At 57.3% G+C, this 18,260-nt stretch overlaps 1 protein-coding gene across 7 annotated transcripts in view; it reads right to left on the reverse strand.

The window, feature by feature from the left end:
- Positions 1-1,082: 1,082 nt before the first annotated feature.
- LOC118674178 (c-Maf inducing protein) overlaps positions 1,083-18,260 on the reverse strand; it is a 234,130-nt gene continuing 216,952 nt past the window's right edge. For 4 of the 7 annotated variants that reach the window (XM_036345574.1, XM_036345573.1, XM_036345570.1 and 1 more), the window contains 11 exons: positions 18,100-18,165; positions 16,865-16,891; positions 16,583-16,631; positions 14,543-14,650; positions 12,231-12,347; positions 10,608-10,748; positions 9,807-9,854; positions 8,590-8,736; positions 6,862-6,967; positions 5,458-5,528; positions 1,083-2,980 (listed from right to left, as the gene is read on the reverse strand). In XM_036345574.1, coding sequence (XP_036201467.1) covers positions 2,927-2,980; positions 5,458-5,528; positions 6,862-6,967; positions 8,590-8,736; positions 9,807-9,854; positions 10,608-10,748; positions 12,231-12,347; positions 14,543-14,650; positions 16,583-16,631; positions 16,865-16,891; positions 18,100-18,165 — 934 coding nt within the window. In that variant the 3' untranslated portion in view covers positions 1,083-2,926. The remainder of the gene's footprint in view (positions 2,981-5,457; positions 5,529-6,861; positions 6,968-8,589; positions 8,737-9,806; positions 9,855-10,607; positions 10,749-12,230; positions 12,348-14,542; positions 14,651-16,582; positions 16,632-16,864; positions 16,892-18,099; positions 18,166-18,260) is intronic. The other 3 variants (XM_036345576.1, XM_036345572.1, XM_036345575.1) reach the window with 3 other exon arrangements.

An 18,260-nucleotide genomic window follows, 5' to 3' on the forward strand; every position in this document is an offset into this window, starting at 1 on the left:
AGCGGGGTGCTGCCTCTGTGGCTGAGGCCGGGCAGGAATACCCGGTGCCTCTGCAGTGTCCTTGGGAGGGTTATCCCAGCCCGTCATGAAAGCCTGGCACCACCAGTCACTGTCTTCCTCCGAGGCAGGCAGCTTAGGTGGAAAGTGGTCCCAGGAAACGCGAATGGGACCACAGGAAAGTGTGTATGTGGGGGGGGGGGGGGGGGGGGAGGCGGGGGGAGGCAAGAAGTCCAACAAGCAAGTGGGCCCTGGGGGCAGCTGGAGGTTAGTCCCAGGGAGGGACTCCAGGAGCCACAGCTCTCTGCCCTCATGAGGACCCAGGCAGGCAGGGATTCCCACACCAGCCCTGCCTGTGACTGCGGCTGCTGCCAGGCGGAGAGGCTCATTCCAGGTGCCCACAACCTGCCTCAGCAAGGAAGCCAAGACCCTGCATGTCACCTGCTTCCTTTCGTCCCAAACACCATGTTCTGCAGTTCTGACTGCTAGGCTTCTCTGAACCTGCCTGTGTACCTGGCCCCTGCCCAGCCCCAGCCATTCACCCAGCTTCGGGGAGACCTTCCCGTGGGCCTGCCTATCAGCTTTCCTGGTCCCCTTGTTGACCTTGACCAAGAGACCCAGCCTCTCCTGTCTCCCTCCCCATTCCCTTTTTGAGCACATCGAGTTTGCCTCTTGGGGACATCTGGGGGAGGGAGCTGGGCGGATGGAACTTGGCGAACCCTCCAGGAACCAGTCTGGAGCGCCTAGGAGATGCGGAGTCTCGGGCCCACACAGACCTCAAGAACCAGAGCCTGCACGTTCGAGTCCCCAGGCAGGCACGTCCATTTGACAGTGGGCAACGTCTGAGCACATTTTTAGTTGTGACAACTGGGGGCGGGTACTCCTGGCATCAAGTGGCTGAGGCCAGGGGTGCTGCTCAGCATCCCCCGGTGCCCAGGACACCCCACAACTGGCAGCAGTGTTGAGGAGGAGGAGTCCTGGACACCCAGGCAGGCGACTGGACTCACTGTGAGCCCCGACTCCGGCCTGGGTCGTGCCCGTCCCCCCTGCAAGACCCTCGGGAAGCCACACAGAAAGGCCAGAGGTCAATGAGTCACTTACAGTTTATTTTTGCCTGAAAGTATTTCACATCTCTGAACACAGCTACGTGACAGTAGTATAACCATCAGGAAAAGCAACAGTGCGGAGGGAAAAGGTGGCATGTCTCAGTTCTTTTTTTTTTTTTCCTTTTTAAATTTTTTTTTTGTTGCTTCTGCTTCTTCCTGCACCAGAGTGCTATAAAGTATGGGGCTGTGGGGAGAGAATAAAACCAAACAACGGAAAACAACAACAAAACAGAACACAAAACAGAACACTCACACGCACACGAAATAAAACCTGGCACGTAAAATGAATTAAGACTGAAACCCAATTTCTTTTTTTTCCTTTTTTAAAAAAATGAGGGCGTAGTCGGGGGATAATAAAGTCTACCTAGCAAAGTATAAAACGACAAAAGCATGGTTTCCATTGAATAAGATTAAATATATATAAAACAATTACATTGACTGGGGGTTAGGTCTGGAGGTGCCGGAGGGGGCAAATTTGTGCTAAAACAACAGAAAAGGGGGCTTTGGGGAGAGGGGACCCCAAGTAAACCGTAAAGGGGCTGTTCTGTACAGTGAGGGCTTGTTAAGAAAAAGCCGCCTGTTTATAAAAGAAAGGAGGTTGGCTGTCCGGGCGGGTGGAACAGGGTCTGTGCAGTGGTCACATTCACGGGGGCTGGGCAGTCAGGCTGGTGGAGGCGACGTCTCGCTCTCCTCCCGAGACCATGCAGGGAGGCGCATGCACGAGGAGACCACGGGCACAGGAGGGAGGGAGGGAGGCCACAGGTCGCAGAGTCTCAGTCAGGGCTGGGACAGGGAGGCACGGAGACAGGCGCTCCAGGGAGGGGGAGGGTGGGGCAGCTCCTCCCGGGGGGTGGGGGGACGGCAGGTTAGCACCCCCCTCCAAATGTGTAAAAGGGGCCGAGAGAAAGCCAGGGCCTTGGAGGAGCAAGACCACAAAGTGGGGACCCCACGTTTCCTCCCCCAGCCTGACCCCCACCCCGTGAGGAAGTTGGAGACATCTGGGAAACGCACAGGGGTGGGTGGGCAGACAGACAGACAGATGAGGAGAGAGCATTAGCATACAGAATCCATTACTACAAAGCAATTAATTTTCCAAGAAGGTTCTTTTTTTTTTGTTTGTTTCCTTTAAAAAAATAACAATAACACTACCACTACCCTGACAGCCAACTGGTTTATACAGGACTGCACGCTAGGGCAGGTGGGCGGCGGCAGGTGGGCGGGCGGGTCAGAGACTTCATAAATAAGAGGCAGGTCCCAGACCTGCAGTTTGTCAACATTTCTTAAATAGGCGCATTATTTAAATCTTATGTACAACGAGAACCACTTTGCATAGCGATGGCGAGGACACAGGAAGGGGTGGTGGGACTGGGCCCTCCGGTCCCAGTGGCAGGTGAGTTCTCCGCGGGACCTCTGAGGAGAAGCCTCCTTCTCGGCCTGGAGGCCCATTGGATACGTGATGGTGGCATCAGAGTTCACTTTTCCCACACGGCATTAAACACAAAGGCAAAGAAAATCCACAAAGGCCCCCCCCTCCCCGGCCCAATCCCTCCCCCCCCACGCCCTCCCCGGCCCGCTGATGCTCCTCTGGTTGCTACAAAGTCCGTTTAGATCAGGTCAAGGTTCCAATTATGAAGCTAAGAGAATTAGGCGGGGGCTGGGCGTGCTCATGACCTTCCCCTCCCCCTCCCCCAGCGCCCTCTGCCCCCAGAAAGACCCCCATCTATCGCGCAGCCAGGAGGCTGGGTGGGACCCAGGCCTGGCGCTCTACAGCTATTAGTCAAGAGTTGTGTGTTGCGGCCGCAGGCTCCTTCCTGCGTGGAGCTTCACCAGGCCTCCGTGTAGCGGACGTCCACCTCCTTCAGGTTGGGGAGCTTGGCCTGCAGAGGAGCAAGAAGGATCCGGTCTCTTCCAGAACCTGGCCCTGCCCTCCCCACCTGGCCACTCCCTGGAGGTCAGAGCGGGGTGACTTCAGAGAGAGCTGAGCAGGTGGGGTGTCCCTGGCCCCAGAGGGGCTGGATCCCCTGCTGGCCGCCTGACCTTGGACAGCCCCCTCCCGAACCTCCCGGAGCCTCGGCTTCCTCATCTGTGGAGGGATCTGAACCCAGTCCCAGGCTCACGGGACGATGCCAGGGACCAAATACCTAATGCATGAGGCCCAGAGCACCGTCCCCCAGTGCCCTGTGCTCTCCGGAAGGTGTGTCTCGCTTTATCACTGCTCACAGCCTCGTCCCTCTGAGAAACCGGCGGGCGAATGAAGCGAGGCCACCTACGCTGCTGGTCCAGGGGCCTGGTGGATGGTCCCCACCTGCTGTTCCTCGGGCAGCTCCCTCTCTCCATCCCTGCCCACCGGACGCCGCCTCTCATCCTCCTTTAGGAACAGCTGGCTCCTTCCTGACAAGCCTGCACTGCACGGAGGCTGCCGACCCGCCTCCTGCCTTTACTTCCCCTTCCCAGCTCTCCTGGGCACCGGCCAGGGAGCCCTTCTATCACACGGACACCTCCTCACGGCTCCTCTCCTATGCTCAACGGCCCTCAATGGCTCCCAATGCAGAGGCCGCACACTGGGGCCTGCAGTCACAGGACAGCACTGTAAACAATACTTAAGCCGACCTTTCAACATTAGCGGACTGCTCAGGACAAACTAGGTTTCCAGGTTTTCTTGAGAAACGGGGAGATCTGGAGGCACTGGGTTGTGCACTTTGTGGCCCCCCGAGTCCCTGAAACGTGGAGGCTGGGAGGCACAGCTGGTGTCATCCGGCTGGCACCAGGTGTCTCCCACAGCTTACTACAGCCCCTGCCACTCGGTCTGGGAGACCCTAAAACAGCGCAGGTCTGAGGGCCCTAGAGTTGGCATTCCTGACAAGTGCCCAAGTGAGGCTGACGGTGCTGAGGTCTGAATCCCGAGGGTGGGACCCAGGCTGGCTCCGTCCTGGCCCACCCTGCACCCGCCTCCCGTCCCTGCGTGCCCCTCAGGACCCTGTGGATGGCCCTCTCTTCCGGCCGGCCTGGCAAACTCGCTTCTCAAGACTCCCTTTTGTGAAAGTTCTTCTGCCCCAGTGAGTGGAGCTGCCTGTCCCTCCCTGCTGCCCCCAAGCCCTGTCCTGTCTGTTAGCTGTGCTTCTCCTGCCACTCTCAGTGCCCCCATCCCCAGCACGGGTCTGGCACACAGTAGGTACACCAAAGGCGTCTGGAGGCGTAGCAGTGATCAAGCCTGGCTGCAGGTCTGGCTGAGCAGGAGGTGGGAGATGACCGGGGAGGCCCTGCTGAAGGGGGCCTCAGCCAAGAGCTACTGGAGGATCTGTCCCAGCAGCCTCCTGCCAGCGCCCTGGCTCTTGGAGGCCCTGCCGGCTCCTTCTGGGGCAGCTGGTACCGAGCCCAGGATTACGGGGTGGCAGGAGGCTGCTGAAGGCCCAGTGCCTCCCACTGCCCACTCCCAAACAAAATCCCACTACTCCGATTCTTTTCCTTTCCTCAGTTTCATCTCTCCAATCTGGCTGCCCCAGCGCTTACTGTGTGGCTGCACCAGCCTGTGACTGTTCTCCCTGCCCTGCTCTTGCTCATACTCCCTCTCAAAAATACCTATTTTCCACGTAGCAGCCAGAACAAGCTTTAGGCAGCTCACGGCCCTGTCAGAGCCCCTGAAGCTATCTCCTGCACGTGGATAGGATCCAGAGTCCTCCCATGACCTACGTGGGCTTACTCCGTCTGTCCCGGTCTGTTCTCTTTCTCACTTTCTAGTCACGTTTGCTACAAAGTCAGCTCCTGTGACCCTTCCGCCGTAGGACCTTCACACGAGGCTTCCTCTTGCCCCCGCAGCCCTGGCGTCTCCCCTCTGGGGTCTCAGCTCAAGGACTGTCCCCATCATCCCATGCCACACCGGCCCTCCCTGTTTCCACTCCACCCGTTCCCCGCTGGCCTGCTCTTTTATCAGTTCTTTCCATCGGCCATTCTTTTCTTTCCTGGCTTATCGGCTGGGGTCACACCCTTTTTCCTCCCTGAGGGCAAAGCACCACTATCTAGACCAGTGGTTCTCAACCTTCCTAATGCCGCGACCCTTTCATACAGTTCCTCATGTTGTGGTGACCCCCAACCATAAAATTATTTTCCTTGCTACTTCATAACTGCAATTTTGCTACTGTTATGAATCTTAATGTAAATATCTGATATGCAGGATGTATTTTCATTGTTACAAATTGAACATAATTAAAGCATAGTGATTAATCACAAAAACAATATGTAATTCTGTATGTGTTTTCTGATGGTCTTAGGCGACCCAAAGGGGTCGCGACCCACAGGTTGAGAACCGCTGATCTAGATGCTGGCCAGAGGGAGGAGGATGGAAGGAAGGAATTACCTTCAGATCTTCATAGGTGTCGGCCGAGAGCTTGGTGCTGTTCATGTTTAAACTGCAGAGACTCTTCATGGCTGTACAAGAAGAGACATATAGACGGACAGTCATTAGGTCAGCGAGACCCCACAGGGCCAGCTGCAGGTAAGAGACGGTCAAGCTGGGGGACTGACTGCAGATGCCAAGGTCCCCGCTTAGGAGACGGGGAGGGAGCACAGTTGGGGGCTGCGTGGGACAGAACGCCTGTTTTGGGCACGTGCTGGTCTGAATTAGGCCCATGTTCTCTCCCTGCCCTCTGAGCTGCCATCCCTTCTGGTCCCTCGTCTTGTCCTTCCACTGCCTGGACCAGAGCTCGAGTTATTTTGCCCCAGACAAGCCCCAATGGAATGGGGCTGGCTCTCCCCCAAGGGAACCCCAGAAGCTGACTCAAGCCCTTGTTTCTCCAGAGCAGCCCTCAGACTTTGGTTTGCGTCACGAGGTACACAGGGAGCCTGCGAAAGACCTAATGTCCTGTCAACTCCCAGAGATGTGAGGCAGGGGCCAGAGCGGGGCCAGGCCCCATCAACACTGATATCCAGCAATAATGCCATTTTCAGAGAAGTGGCTCCAAATCTCCTCCTCTCCGCCTTCCATTTACCCTGCCACCTGCCCCACCCCTTCCTTAGCACCCCGACAACAACCTTGTAGAAGTCATGGCCACTGTCCAGCACGTCTCCCTCTTGGCCAACTCCTACATATGTCTTTCCCACCCAGATCCAATCACCTCCCAGGGAAGCCTTGCTTGGTCCCTCCCTTCTGAGGCACGGGGCCTCTCACCTACACCAATGGGACAGAAATGGGAAATGCAGGTCCCCAGGCTCAGCATCCCCCAGGATCTTCATTCAGTAGATGAGGGCTGGGCTCAGAAACTGCCATTTCGAGGTTCCTTGAGTGAGTATTGTGTGGCTCTTTATATGAGGGCAGCACTTCTCAGACTTCACTGTGCCAGGACTCTCCCGGGCATGCAGTTTCTGAGCCAGCAGGGCTGGGGCGGGCCCAAGAATCTGCCTTTCTAACCAGCTCCCAGGTGATGACTCAGGTGGACTGGGGAGCACAGGAGCAATGCCCTGGAGCATTTTCCTTGAACATGCCCCCCCACCCCCTGGGGCTATGACAGCATCAGGAGGGTAAAGGCTGGGCCTTACTCATTTTTACTTTTTCCTCTAAAATTGAAGTTCATGAGGGCAGGGGTATTTTCCCCATTTTGTTCCTAGAACCTAAAATGGTGCCTGGCACATAGTAGGTGCTCAATAAATGCTTGTGCCACACAGCACAGTGTGTGGTGTCAAGTGGAACGAATGAATGAATGAATGAATGAATGAAGGAAGAAAAGGGGGCTCTCACCCGCCCTGGCAGCCCCTCAGTACTCACAGCTGAGGGCCAACAGGCCAGCATCGGTGACAGGCGTCTCGCACAGGTTCAGCACCTGGAGCATGGTGAGGTGTTCCGACAGGAGGCGCAGGCCGGCGTCTCCAAACTGTGGGGCACAGAACCTCTCAGCCCTGGAGACCGACTCTGGCCCCCCAAAGCAGCCCAGGATATAACCCCAGGGCTGGGGCAGCTGTGGAGGGAGGGAATAGGGACAGAGCCCAGCTCTGAGGCCCACAGCCCTCCCAGCCTCGGGGTCTGGGCTGTTCTCACTTTTCTCCACAGACTCGAACGCCTCTCCTGACCTCGCTTCCAATCCAGCTTTTGCTGGTGGGACATGGGCCTGGCAAGGGCCCTCCCTGAAAATTGGTTTGGCTATCTGTCAATGGGGGGCTGTGAGTGGGAGGTGAGGTGGCCTTTTCCTGGGCAGGACAGGGGATGGGCTAAGGAGTGGAATGTTGGGCCTGGAAAGCAAACTGATGGGTACGCCGACTGTCATTCTGTACAATGTGGCGATGGCGGGGCTGACAGGTCAGAGGTGTGGAATGGTGACCACTTGTGCTGATCCACGCTAAGTGTTTAACAGGGCAGTTGATCCTGAGCACCGGCAGCAGGAGTCATTGTGCCGTGGCCATTATTACAAGGAAAAGGCCCACAGCTACCCACGGGCACAGGAGACCCTGCCTCTCAGCTCTGCCTGGCATGCCCTTGGCCTGGACCTCAGCAACTCCATTTGTGAAATGGGCCACTAGGCTTCATGAGGTCCTACACCTCCTCTGCCTCTGGAAAGTGGCTGCTGAGCCAGGGAGGGGATATGGTAATCCAGTGACTGGGCCATGGGCTCTGGGCAGAAAGGCCAGCCATGGAGGAGAGTACAGGGTATGGAAGAGGGTGTAGGGGCAAGGAACAGAGAGGCAGGGTGCAGGGCGCATGGAGAAGGCAGGGTGCAGGCGCAGGGCGCAGGGCACAGGGTGCATGGAGGAGAACACAGGGTGCAGGGAGCAGGGTGAGGGAGGAGAACACAGGGTGCAGGGTACAGGGAGGAGAACACAAGGTGCAGGGTGCATGAAGGAGAACACAGGGTGCAGGGTGCAGGGAGGAGAACACAGGGTGCAGGGTGCAGGGAGGAGAACACAGGGTGCAGGGTGCAGGGAGAACACAGGGTGCAGGGTGCATAGAGAAGAACACGGGGTGCAGGGTGCATGGAGAACACGGGGTGCAAGGTATAAGGTGCATGGAGGAGAACACAGGGCACAGGGAGCATGGAGGAGAACGCAGGGAGCAGGTGTAGGGTGTAGGGTGCATGGAGGAGAACACAGGGCACAGGGAGCATGGAGGAGAACGCAGGGTGCAGGGTGCAGGGAGAACACAGGGTGCAGGGTGCAGGGAGAACACAGGGTGCAGGATGCATGGAGCAGAACACGGGGTGCAGGGTGCATAGAGAAGAACACGGGGTGCAGGGTGCATGGAGAACACGGGGTGCAAGGTATAAGGTGCATGGAGGAGAGCACAGGGCACAGGGAGCATGGAGGAGAACGCAGGGCGCAGGTGTAGGGTGTAGGGTGCATGGAGGAGAACACAGGGCACAGGGAGCATGGAGGAGAACGCAGGGCGCAGGTGTAGGGTGTAGGGTGCATGGAGGAGAACGCAGGGCACAGGGTGGATGGAGGGGAACGCAGGTGCAGGGTGCATGGAGGGGAACCCGGCGCAGGCACAGGTGGGCGTGTGTACCTGAGTGGACCACAGGTTCAGCTGCTTGAGAGAAGGCAGTTTGATGAGGTGCTCAGCGCAGGCACTGGTGACATTGGTGAAGGCCAAGCTGAGGTTCTCCAGGTTTCCGAAGGAGCCAGAGCTCAGCAACCGAGCCAAGTCTGCGTCCTGCACACAGATGGGCAGGTGGGGTCTCAGGGGCGGCCGGGAGCTCCCTGCGGCCCTGAGCCATCCACCTCCTCCCCCAGCTCTTTCCCCCTGCTCCACAGAGAGCAGTTTCTGGGGGCAGCAAATCCCCGGGAGCGGAGGTGAGGGCATGGCCTGGCGGCTGGGAGTGTCAGGGAGGGAGGGCTGTCTCTGCGGGTGGCAGCTGCCAGACGGAGGAAAAAGCCTTCAGTGCGGTGACTCACACCTGAGTCAGCAACTGGGGTGTTCCAAGGCCAAGTCCTCTCCACGGGCGTGCATGTGGGCAAAGACACCCCTCCCCCTCCCAGGCAGCAGCCCATACCCACTTGGCACGTGCTAACACGAAGGCCCCCTCTCAACTCTCAGGACTGTGGAGGTGGACAAATATCGGAGGCCCAGAGTGTGAGGTTGTTGAGACTCACACCCATTCTCCCTTCCATGTTAGCGATAGAATTCTTGAGTTTTAGCTGCCACCTGGCTGTCCTGAATTAAAGCTCATTTTTTCAGCTGCTGGGGCCATGTGCTAAACCCGGGCCATGATATACAAGTTGTTGTGTCAAGTGGAACTTCTACGAAGGGTCATGTTTATCTTTGCCTCTTCCTTCTTCCTGCTGCCGGAATGCAGACAAGATGGCTGGAGCTGGAGCAGCCTTTTTTGGACCATGAGGAAGAAGCCATGTGCTAAGAATGGTGGGGCATCGGGATATAAGAAACTAAGATCCCTTGCAAAATGGGGATAGTACGAGGACCAACCTAAGTGGATTGTTGTGAGGAGAAAAGAACTTAACAACACAGTATCTGGTATAAAAATGCTCAATGTATATTAGCTATTACCATTATTATTGTAATAACTGGTAACATGTTAACATTAATAAGCGATCATCTTTTTCATAATGTTTGGTTTCCCCCTAAAAAAGCTGGCTGTTCAAGTCCTATGGTCCTGGTTCACCTCCCCACATCACCTCTAACAGACACCACCTGCCCTCCCAGCAGGGAGGACCCGCCCGCCTCTCCCCTCCACCCGGCCCGCAGAGAGGACAAAACCAACTCACTGTGGACTTGGAGGGCAGTGTTAGCCGGGTGGGCCCGCCTTTCCTTTGCTGCAACAGAAACCACGCTGATTATGACCCATTCTTTCCCGAGTTTCCTCCCTGCGTCCCGCCTCTCTTTACACTCAAGGCACCTATTTCTTGGTTGTAGAAGCAGCATGATGGTTGTGATCCCAGGGGCAGACCCGAGACAAGGTTTGAGCAAAGGCCGTTTATTCAAGAGGTGCTCCCAGAGTCAGGGAGTAGGGAAGAGCCCATAAAGGCCCCTAATGGAAGGTGCTGCTATCAACCCAGCTGCCCAGGGGACCTCTGGGAAGTGGTAGAGGAGCCATGCCCCAGAGCCACCCCTCCTGAGCAGTGAGAGAAGGCCTTTGCATACCCTCTCCCACCAGTCACTGGCTGAGGGCTGCTCCAGGGGACAGGGGCGTGAACGCCCCGCCACTTCTGCTCTGCAAGCATGTGGACAGAGAGCTGTTTGGCCAAGAGATGTGCTGGCATTTGAAAGTCAAGGCCCAGGAACTGAAATGGGAGGTGGAGTTGGGGTGGGGGGCGGTGAGCAGTGACTGCCATGCATGGCTCTACGGATGAGACAGGAGGTCGTCAGGCCAGGACCTGAATACGCTGTGTGATTTTGGGCACTGGCTTGACCTCTCTGATGATCTGGGGAGTAGTGGGTGCTAATCATGATCTCTTTGGATCTAGAGGGGGATTTGATGAGACAGAGGTCCCTACAGGTGCAGAGGTCCCTGGGCTCTGCCCCGCTGCACCCCGCGCTCTTGCTGGCCGGCCTAGCCGTGGGCTCACCAGCTCCTTCAGCTCCCGCTGCCGGTCGCACAGCTGCTCGTACATGCGCTTCCCCACACCAGTACTCTCCAGGGTTGAGATGATCTGCAGCTGGGTGTCGTTGTTGTCGATGATGTTGTACTCCAGCATCAAGCACAGGATCTGCCGAGAGATGGGGAGCACGTTACCACCGGCTGAAACTCTGGACGGGCCCTCCCTGAAGGGGCAGAGGCAAGCAGCGAATCCCAACAGCCCCACACGCCCTGAAAAGGGGGGGTCTCTCAATAAGCTCAATACACCCCTTCTACCCTAAAGGTCTTATTTTGAAAATCAGCAGCCCACTCTCCCGCTGTGACACTGCAGATAACCTGCCCCAGCTTCCCCCTGTATAATGGGAGTGTTGGTGTATGCCCAGCCGAGCGCACAGCAAGCCAGCTTTTAGTAAATGCACACGAAATGATGCACACCAGGCCCAAGGACAGGACACCTCTTTCCATCCCTGGTTCCTGCCCCCGTGCTGAGCACACAGCAGGTGCTCAGACACGCTCCCGGAGCTGGAGCCTGGGACCTGTGCCTCGGGCAGCCGCACATGCACTTTCCCTCCCAGGCCCTCTGCCCGGACCCACAGGCTGACAGTCCTGCCTCTGAGATCCCCTTTCCCTTCTCACTCGCCCGGGAGAGCCAGCCCAGCCCTCACGCCACTGCTCCTGCTCTCTCCTCTCCCCCTGCCCCACATAAGGCACTCAGCTCCAACCTCCTCACCAGGACCCGTGGGCACCAGGCTCTTCACGCATGTCTGCCCGCATCCCAAGCCTCTTGCCCTGGACTCACTATGTTCTAGGGCCTGGCCTCCCCTCTGCTCCCACCAAGCCTCCTGCTGCGGGCCTTGGTGGGTTTGGCCCCACAGCCTGGAAGGCTCTGCTCCTGCCTCTTGCTAACGCCTCTTTGGTCCTCAAGCCTCACCATCCCTCCCACTTGCATGGGATGCTCTTCCTGCTGGGTGAAGTCTAACCCCGTCCTCTTGACTGCAGTCCCGCCTTGGGGATTGACTTCCAGCGGGTGTGAGTGGCCGTGATGCCGCCTGACTTCTGAGGCCGAGCTGGGAAGCGGTATGGCTCTGGCTGGCCTCTCTCTGTGCAGTGGCTCTGGGGACTTTGGGGGAGACCGTGGAGCAGGGAGGTGACATGGGGGCTGGGACCGGTGTGTGCTCCTTGGTGAGTGGGAACCCTCCCACCCCAGGCTGCTGCGTGGAGAAAGGCCGGGAGCTCGGCCGGTGGAATCCTCTTAGGCCAGAAGCCTTGGAGGTGAGCCAGCCCCCCACCTGACTGTGACCCCATGAGAGACGCAGAGTGAGAACTGGTCAGCTGAGTCCAGTCACCCCAAGCTCCGCGAGCAACAGAAAGGCAAGTATTGTTCGAGCCCCATTTGGGTTGGTCTGTTACGCAGCAACAAACGGAGCAGACACTCCGAGCCTTTGGACCATGCCCATCACAGGTGAAAGGAAGAAACTGGTGACAAAGGCCTCCTGCTCGCTGAGCTCCGAAGGCTGGGGCTGCACCTGCCAGGTCCGCCACTGTGTCCCCAGCTCCTGTAATAGCTGTGCTTAGAGCTCCATCAACAAGGACAGGGACCGGGATGGCTCACCTCCACCATGGTCTGGTTGCCCCTCAGCGCCAGGAGCATGCAGGGTCCCAGCTTGTTTTCCGCCAGGGAGAGCAGGAATTTTTTGGTCTTGTAACAGGAGCCCATGAGGATGTGTACCTGTGAGGAGAGACGGCCAGGTGAAGGGGCTGTGGCCTGTGGTGCCTGCTTCCGTGTGTGGAAAGTTTGTGAACCAAGAAGACACTGATCAGACCACGTCCTGTCTGGACAGAGATCCGACATGATCACCAGCCCCCCAGGGGCATTCAAAAGACCCCTCCCCGACACATGCTCCCACATGGGTGAACCTCGAGGATACATAGGACAATCCTAGGATTCCTCCCCCATGAGGGGCCCAGAGCAGTCAGAGACAGAAAGTGGAAGGCGGGGCCAGGACTGGATGGGGCAGCAGCCCAGGGGGAAGATGAAGGTTCTGGAGATGGATGGTGGTGCTAACTGCAGAACAGTGTGAATTCCTTAATGCCCCTGAACTGTGCTCTTAAACATGGTCAAACAGTCAACTTCACATCATATATCCTCTGCTGACGTTCGGCCCTCTGGGTCAGCACTGGTGAACCTGGCAGAAGCCCCCAGCAGCCCTCGCTCAGGGTGCCCGGCCTCACGGGAGAGGGGATGGTACGGAGCCCCGCCTCCCCTTCCTAAGCCCGCTGTGAGCTCCAAGGGTATTGTGTGTGATCACCTGCTCCAGAAATCCAATAAGCAAATTCTGCTCCATCCTGGGTTAGAGGTGGAGCAGCCAGTAAGGAAACTGTGCTTCTTTCTGGTTCCTGGAGATGGGGCCCAGGGGCAGGGGACCCAAGCGACAGGGCTGGGCCCCAACACCTCGTTTGCTCTCCCCGACTTCACACCAATAGCCAGTGCCCATCAGGGTGGGAAACGGTGGCCTAATCAAGGGGACAACCTTCTTCGCGTGCGTATCTGTGGAAATGACGCCTTGCCATCCCAGGGGCTGCCTGCTTCCTTCCTTCCCAAGTATATTTTTTCTGCTCCATCATTAACAGCTCTGCCAGCTCCCTGAAGTCTCTCTCACACAGGGGTGGGGACCACAGGGTGTTGCCATGGTGAAGCTGTGACGTCAGAGGAGCCGCAGGGAGAGGTGAGAGGAGGTGTAGGCAGGCAGGGCCAGCACTTCCAGGATGCACAGGGCCCTCCAAAGGGATGTGAGGAGTGGAGAGAGTGCGTAAGAAAAATGACCTAAAAATAAGCCCCTTTCTAGAAAGTTCCCGGGCCAGCACAAGGCGGAGCTGTCACTGCAGGAACTCAGCTGGACTCACTGTGAGCCTCATGAGCGCTCGCCTGCGGAACCGCCCAGCAGAGATGGGAATAACCACAGCCGTCCCTTCCGAGCACTGCTGTGCGCTGTGCCCTGCCCCCGCTATCCACACGTGACCCCCACCCCCATAACCCCCGAAAGACTATACTACACTTCCTGTTTCACAGACGAGGAAGCTGAAGCCCAGTGAGGCAGGTTAGCAGCCCAAGGTCATCATGCTGATGTGTAGCAGCGCTGCCACCTGACCTGGCCTGGCTGACACTCTCGCTGTCTCAGGCTTGGTAACAGGTGTGATCTTGGAACTGAGCTGGTTTTGTCAACAGGTGGGACAACTGAGGTGGCCAGCCACCTGGAGGAGCATCTGGCCTGGGAGATGGAGTCTGTGCTCCTCTCAGGGGACGGACACTCTGCCACTGGAAGGAGGGGCCGGCTCTGGACAGCCTGGGCCTGGGTCAAGGGAGGACGAGAAGTCGGAAGGCCTGTGTGACCTCTGCATCTCTGGGCCTATCTCCACATGGATGTGATTAAGGGACAGGGTTGCCGTGAAGATTAAGAGAGAGTGCATGTGAGGTGTCTGACAGTGCACAAGGCACCAAAGTCACCACCGGTGCAGTTCATGGTCTGGTGATCTCACACCCCACGTCTCCAAGGTGGGACGACCATCCTGACCTGGGCCTCTCACTGCAGATGAGCTGAGCTGACGGACCTGCGGTGCCTCCTAGAATCCCCATGCACTCAGTCCCTGGACTTAACATGGTGACCACGATGAACTGTGAGAGCTTGGGCAGCTAACCTCGTCTTTAGCCTCCTCGTCTGTAAAGCGGGGTACAGCGTCACCTCACACTGCTGAGTGAGACTGAGTAGGGCAGCCCCTAGCGGGGTGTCTGCTCAGGCAGGAGAGGAGAAAGTGACATGTGCTCTCACTGCCATCTTCACCAGCCTCACGCAGGCCTGGAAATCCCCGGGTGGCCCAAGTGGCTCGGGCAGCTCTCCTTCACCGTGAGAGGTGACCCCCACATACCATGCTGGCGAACAGCTCCCCATCGTCGTCGCAGGCCACCCCTCCGGGGCTGTACAGCTGAAACCAGCCGTCCTTGCCGGCCCGCACGCTCAGCAGGCAGGAGTGCACCTGCGGGAGGGAAGGCACAGGGTCAGTGCTGTGCAGACCGACCCGAACGCTGAACTGCGATCTATACGCACGTGAAGGGCTTGGGCAGTGAAACCGTTACAGCTGTTCAGTCAGTGACTGGCCTTCAACTAAATCCCAGCTGTGGTGTCCAACACGGGGATCCAGCATCAGCATCAGCCCGCAGGACCAAGCCGGCCCAGCTTGGTTAGTGGCCAAACAGGGGAGAGAGGCTGGAAGCAGCTGCTCAGACGCAGCCCCCTTTCTCCTGTGCCTTTCGGGGACTAAGGGGCATTTCCCCCCCTCTTCTCTGTCTGGGTCTGTCATTCTCTCTGTATCTCTAACCCCTCAGACTCCCCCTCTCACTGCCCCACCCACTCTTGGGGTTTCTGCTCCCCACATCACTGACCCTCAATCCTGGGTATCTGCCCCCCTGCCTCTGAGTGTCTGCCCCGACTTCCCTACTTCACCCGCAGGGGTGCTGTCCTCTCTGGGTCCCTGCCCTGCGCATCCCTCTCTCCCGCTGGGACTCTGCCACCCCCTCAGTAGGTCCTATCTGCACCCCCTTCTGAGTCTCTGTGCCTCTCCCTAGAAGGGTCTCTTTCTAGGGTGAGGGGTAATTTTAGTGGCCGTCAACCTCCTTCCCAGGGTGGTTGGGCCGGGGTGTGCATATGTGTAAATACGTGTGCGTGTCTGGGAGGAACAAGTCCACATCCACCCTGGCCACCGCTGTAATCGCACGGAGAGAGAAACAGTATTTCCTCCCCTCCTCCCGGCCTCCGAAGAAAGCAGAGAGAAGTGCCCAGCGGTTCCTTCAGGAGGGAAGGACAGTCTGACTCACAGATATTCAAGTAAACACAAGTAAACAAAAAAACAGAGGCGGTGGGCTTTGATTTTCTCTCTGCGTCGGGAGGATACCAAATGTTAACTTATTAGCTTCAAAGAAGCAAGTAATCAAGAGCATGAAACCTTATTCGACAAATACAGCAAAGAATTTATAAGAAAACAACCCTGGCTTCATTCAGGAGGGAGAAAGCAGGAGTGAGAGTGAAGGGAGAGGGAGGAAGAGAAACAGGAGAGAAAATCAAAGGAGGCCACAGGAGAGGGCGGGCGAGGGCTGTGGGGCGGGGCTGCGCCCACACCAGCCCCTGGGCCTCCCAGCACTTGGCTCTGCCTCTCTGCTCTGGGACGCAGCTGGTACCACTTTTATTCTCCAAACTTCAAAGTTTGAAATAACGGCTCACTTTCCAGGGGATTCTGAGACTCCTAGAAACAAGGGAGGCCGTCACTGGTCCCAGCCAGGTAGACGCTTCCTATCTGCCAGCCCTGCTTCTCCCATCAGGCTCAGAACTGCTTTTGGATCAGGGTTTAGAATCATGGTGTTTTAGAACTAGATCTTTCTAGATCCTCCTGGAACGAGGCTTTACAGCATGGCCTGAGGAGAGTATATTCAGGCTTCATCAAGAATAACTTGCTCTCTCCTCTGCATCCCGGACCCCATGTGCACAGAGGAGGGGCCCGAGCTCCTCAGGCAGGGCCAGCACCTGCTGTCTCCGCAGCTCTGCCTGGCCCAGTGGGCCCACTGCAGAGCTGGTTACTGCACAGGCTCTACAGCCAGACTCCCTGGGTTCGAATCCTGCCTCAGCCATGTACCAATTGCACGATCTTGGGGATGGAACTCAATCTCAGTTTTCTCACCTCCAAAAGGAGGGATTGTTGATGTAAAATGGGGATAAATAGAACCCACTGGTAGGGTGATAAGGGTTAAATGAGAACACGTGTGTCTGAGACAGGGTGAGCATGTTTATGCACATGGCAAAGAGCCTTTGCCAATTGCTCCGAATGCCTGTGGGTGACAAGGAGGCCCTGACAGAACCACGGACGGCGCCTGCTGGAGCCCTGATGGCCGGGCTGGGAGGAGAAAGGAGGCCTCACCTCTTGTCGTGGGTCCTCGGCGAACCTCTGAATCACGTACTTCAGTTCCCTGGAAGAGAAAGGTGGGGAGAGAGTCATGCCCAGGGTCCGGGCTTAGGTGGCTGAGGACGGGGTCTAAGGGGAGCCAGCCCACTTGAGCTGGCGGGATGAGGAAACTCCTGGATGGGCCTGGCTGCCTCCCAGAAAGCATGTGATGGAGGGAGGGCTGGCTGCTGGGATGACCTCGGGACAGAGGGCACTTGTGCTAGAAGAAGGTAACGAGGGCGCTGCCCGGATACTCACTTGGTGAACTTCTCGTGGGCGAGGGCTCTGCAACAAAAACAAAGGGGAGAGTGCGGTTAGCAGGGAGCTTCTGGACAGGGCAACCACCAGAGGTCTTCCTCTGGGGACGCTAGGCTTCATGGCTGACTCGAAGAATGGACAGGAAGCTGGGATGAAGCACCGACATTGTGTCCCTACTTGAAGCTGCAAAACAAAGCCTCCTTTGATGAGTGAGCAGACTGAGCCCCACACTCCTCAGCCGCCCCAGACCCACCCTGCAAGCAGGAGGGCGCTCGCGGATGCATGTGGCTTGTGTGTCTGCACGTGGACACCAGGACCCAGGGGTGTTCGTTAAGTGTTCGCACTAATTAAGGTGCGCACCAGGGCGGCATTCAGGGATGTTCTCCAAGCGAATTGCATCATGGGCCCACTGTCAAGTGTGTCCCTTGGGCTGTGGGGACGGTGGCTGCAGCCAATGACGCCACTGCTCTTGGAGACCAGCGGCTCTCAGGAGTCAGATTTCTCTGGTCTCGGGTCCTGGGGGCCCCCGGGGACCAGCCCAGCCAGCAAATGGGGCAATTACTGAGTGTAATGTCCCCCTCAGAGAGCCACATTTCATAAACATGGGCTCGCTAATCGGCTCCAGAGAGCCTGCTGCCTCCGGAGGCCTGGCTCCTCCACGGCGATTGAAAGAGAGACCTGGAGGCATTTCAGAGCCTGGTTATTCAACACGACTTCTCTCAGGCCATCACCCTTGGCAGTTTTCTCCCGATTTTGCTGTGATTAATTCAATACAAGGAGTGGCTAAGGGCCGCTAGAGAGGCAGAGGGTCCATTCTGGCCAACTCACTGTGGAGCATGAGCTAACGCTCATAATGGACATAAGAGAGCTTTCGGCATGTCGCTGTATGACATGTAAAGTGACTCCACATGCTTTTTTATGTTTTTACCATGGCATCGGAGGCAGGTATTACTGTTCCCATTTGATGCATAATCAAGATCATGAACTTTACTGCATGCAGGCACGGTGGGGACAGCTGTTTGCACTCTCAACTCAGTGAACCCTAACAGTGCAATGAGGTGATCTCCCCATTTTCCAGGAGGGCCTCCCCGAGGGTCTCGAAGCTGAGAACCACATCTCCATCTCCCGCTGTCGTCCATCATGTTCCCAGGGGGCCCGTGTGCATCCGAGACAGGACTGGGACTTAGTGGGCGGCTCAGGGTTTCCTCACAGGTGGGCGGTGGGGTGGGACTTACTCTTTGGGGAATGGAATGGGTTGAAGCAAGCTGGCCAGAGACGGTCTCCAGTCATCGTAGTCGGACCTAGAATGAGAAGGAGCGAGGTCAGGCTGGGTCTGGAGGACGAGGTGTGCAGCGTGCTGTCACGGATGGTGGCGTGCTGTCACAATGGCCAAAGG

Source organism: Myotis myotis, unplaced genomic scaffold (genome assembly GCF_014108235.1).
Source record: "Myotis myotis isolate mMyoMyo1 unplaced genomic scaffold, mMyoMyo1.p scaffold_m19_p_19, whole genome shotgun sequence".
In the NCBI taxonomy this organism is placed as follows: Eukaryota; Metazoa; Chordata; class Mammalia; order Chiroptera; family Vespertilionidae; genus Myotis; species Myotis myotis.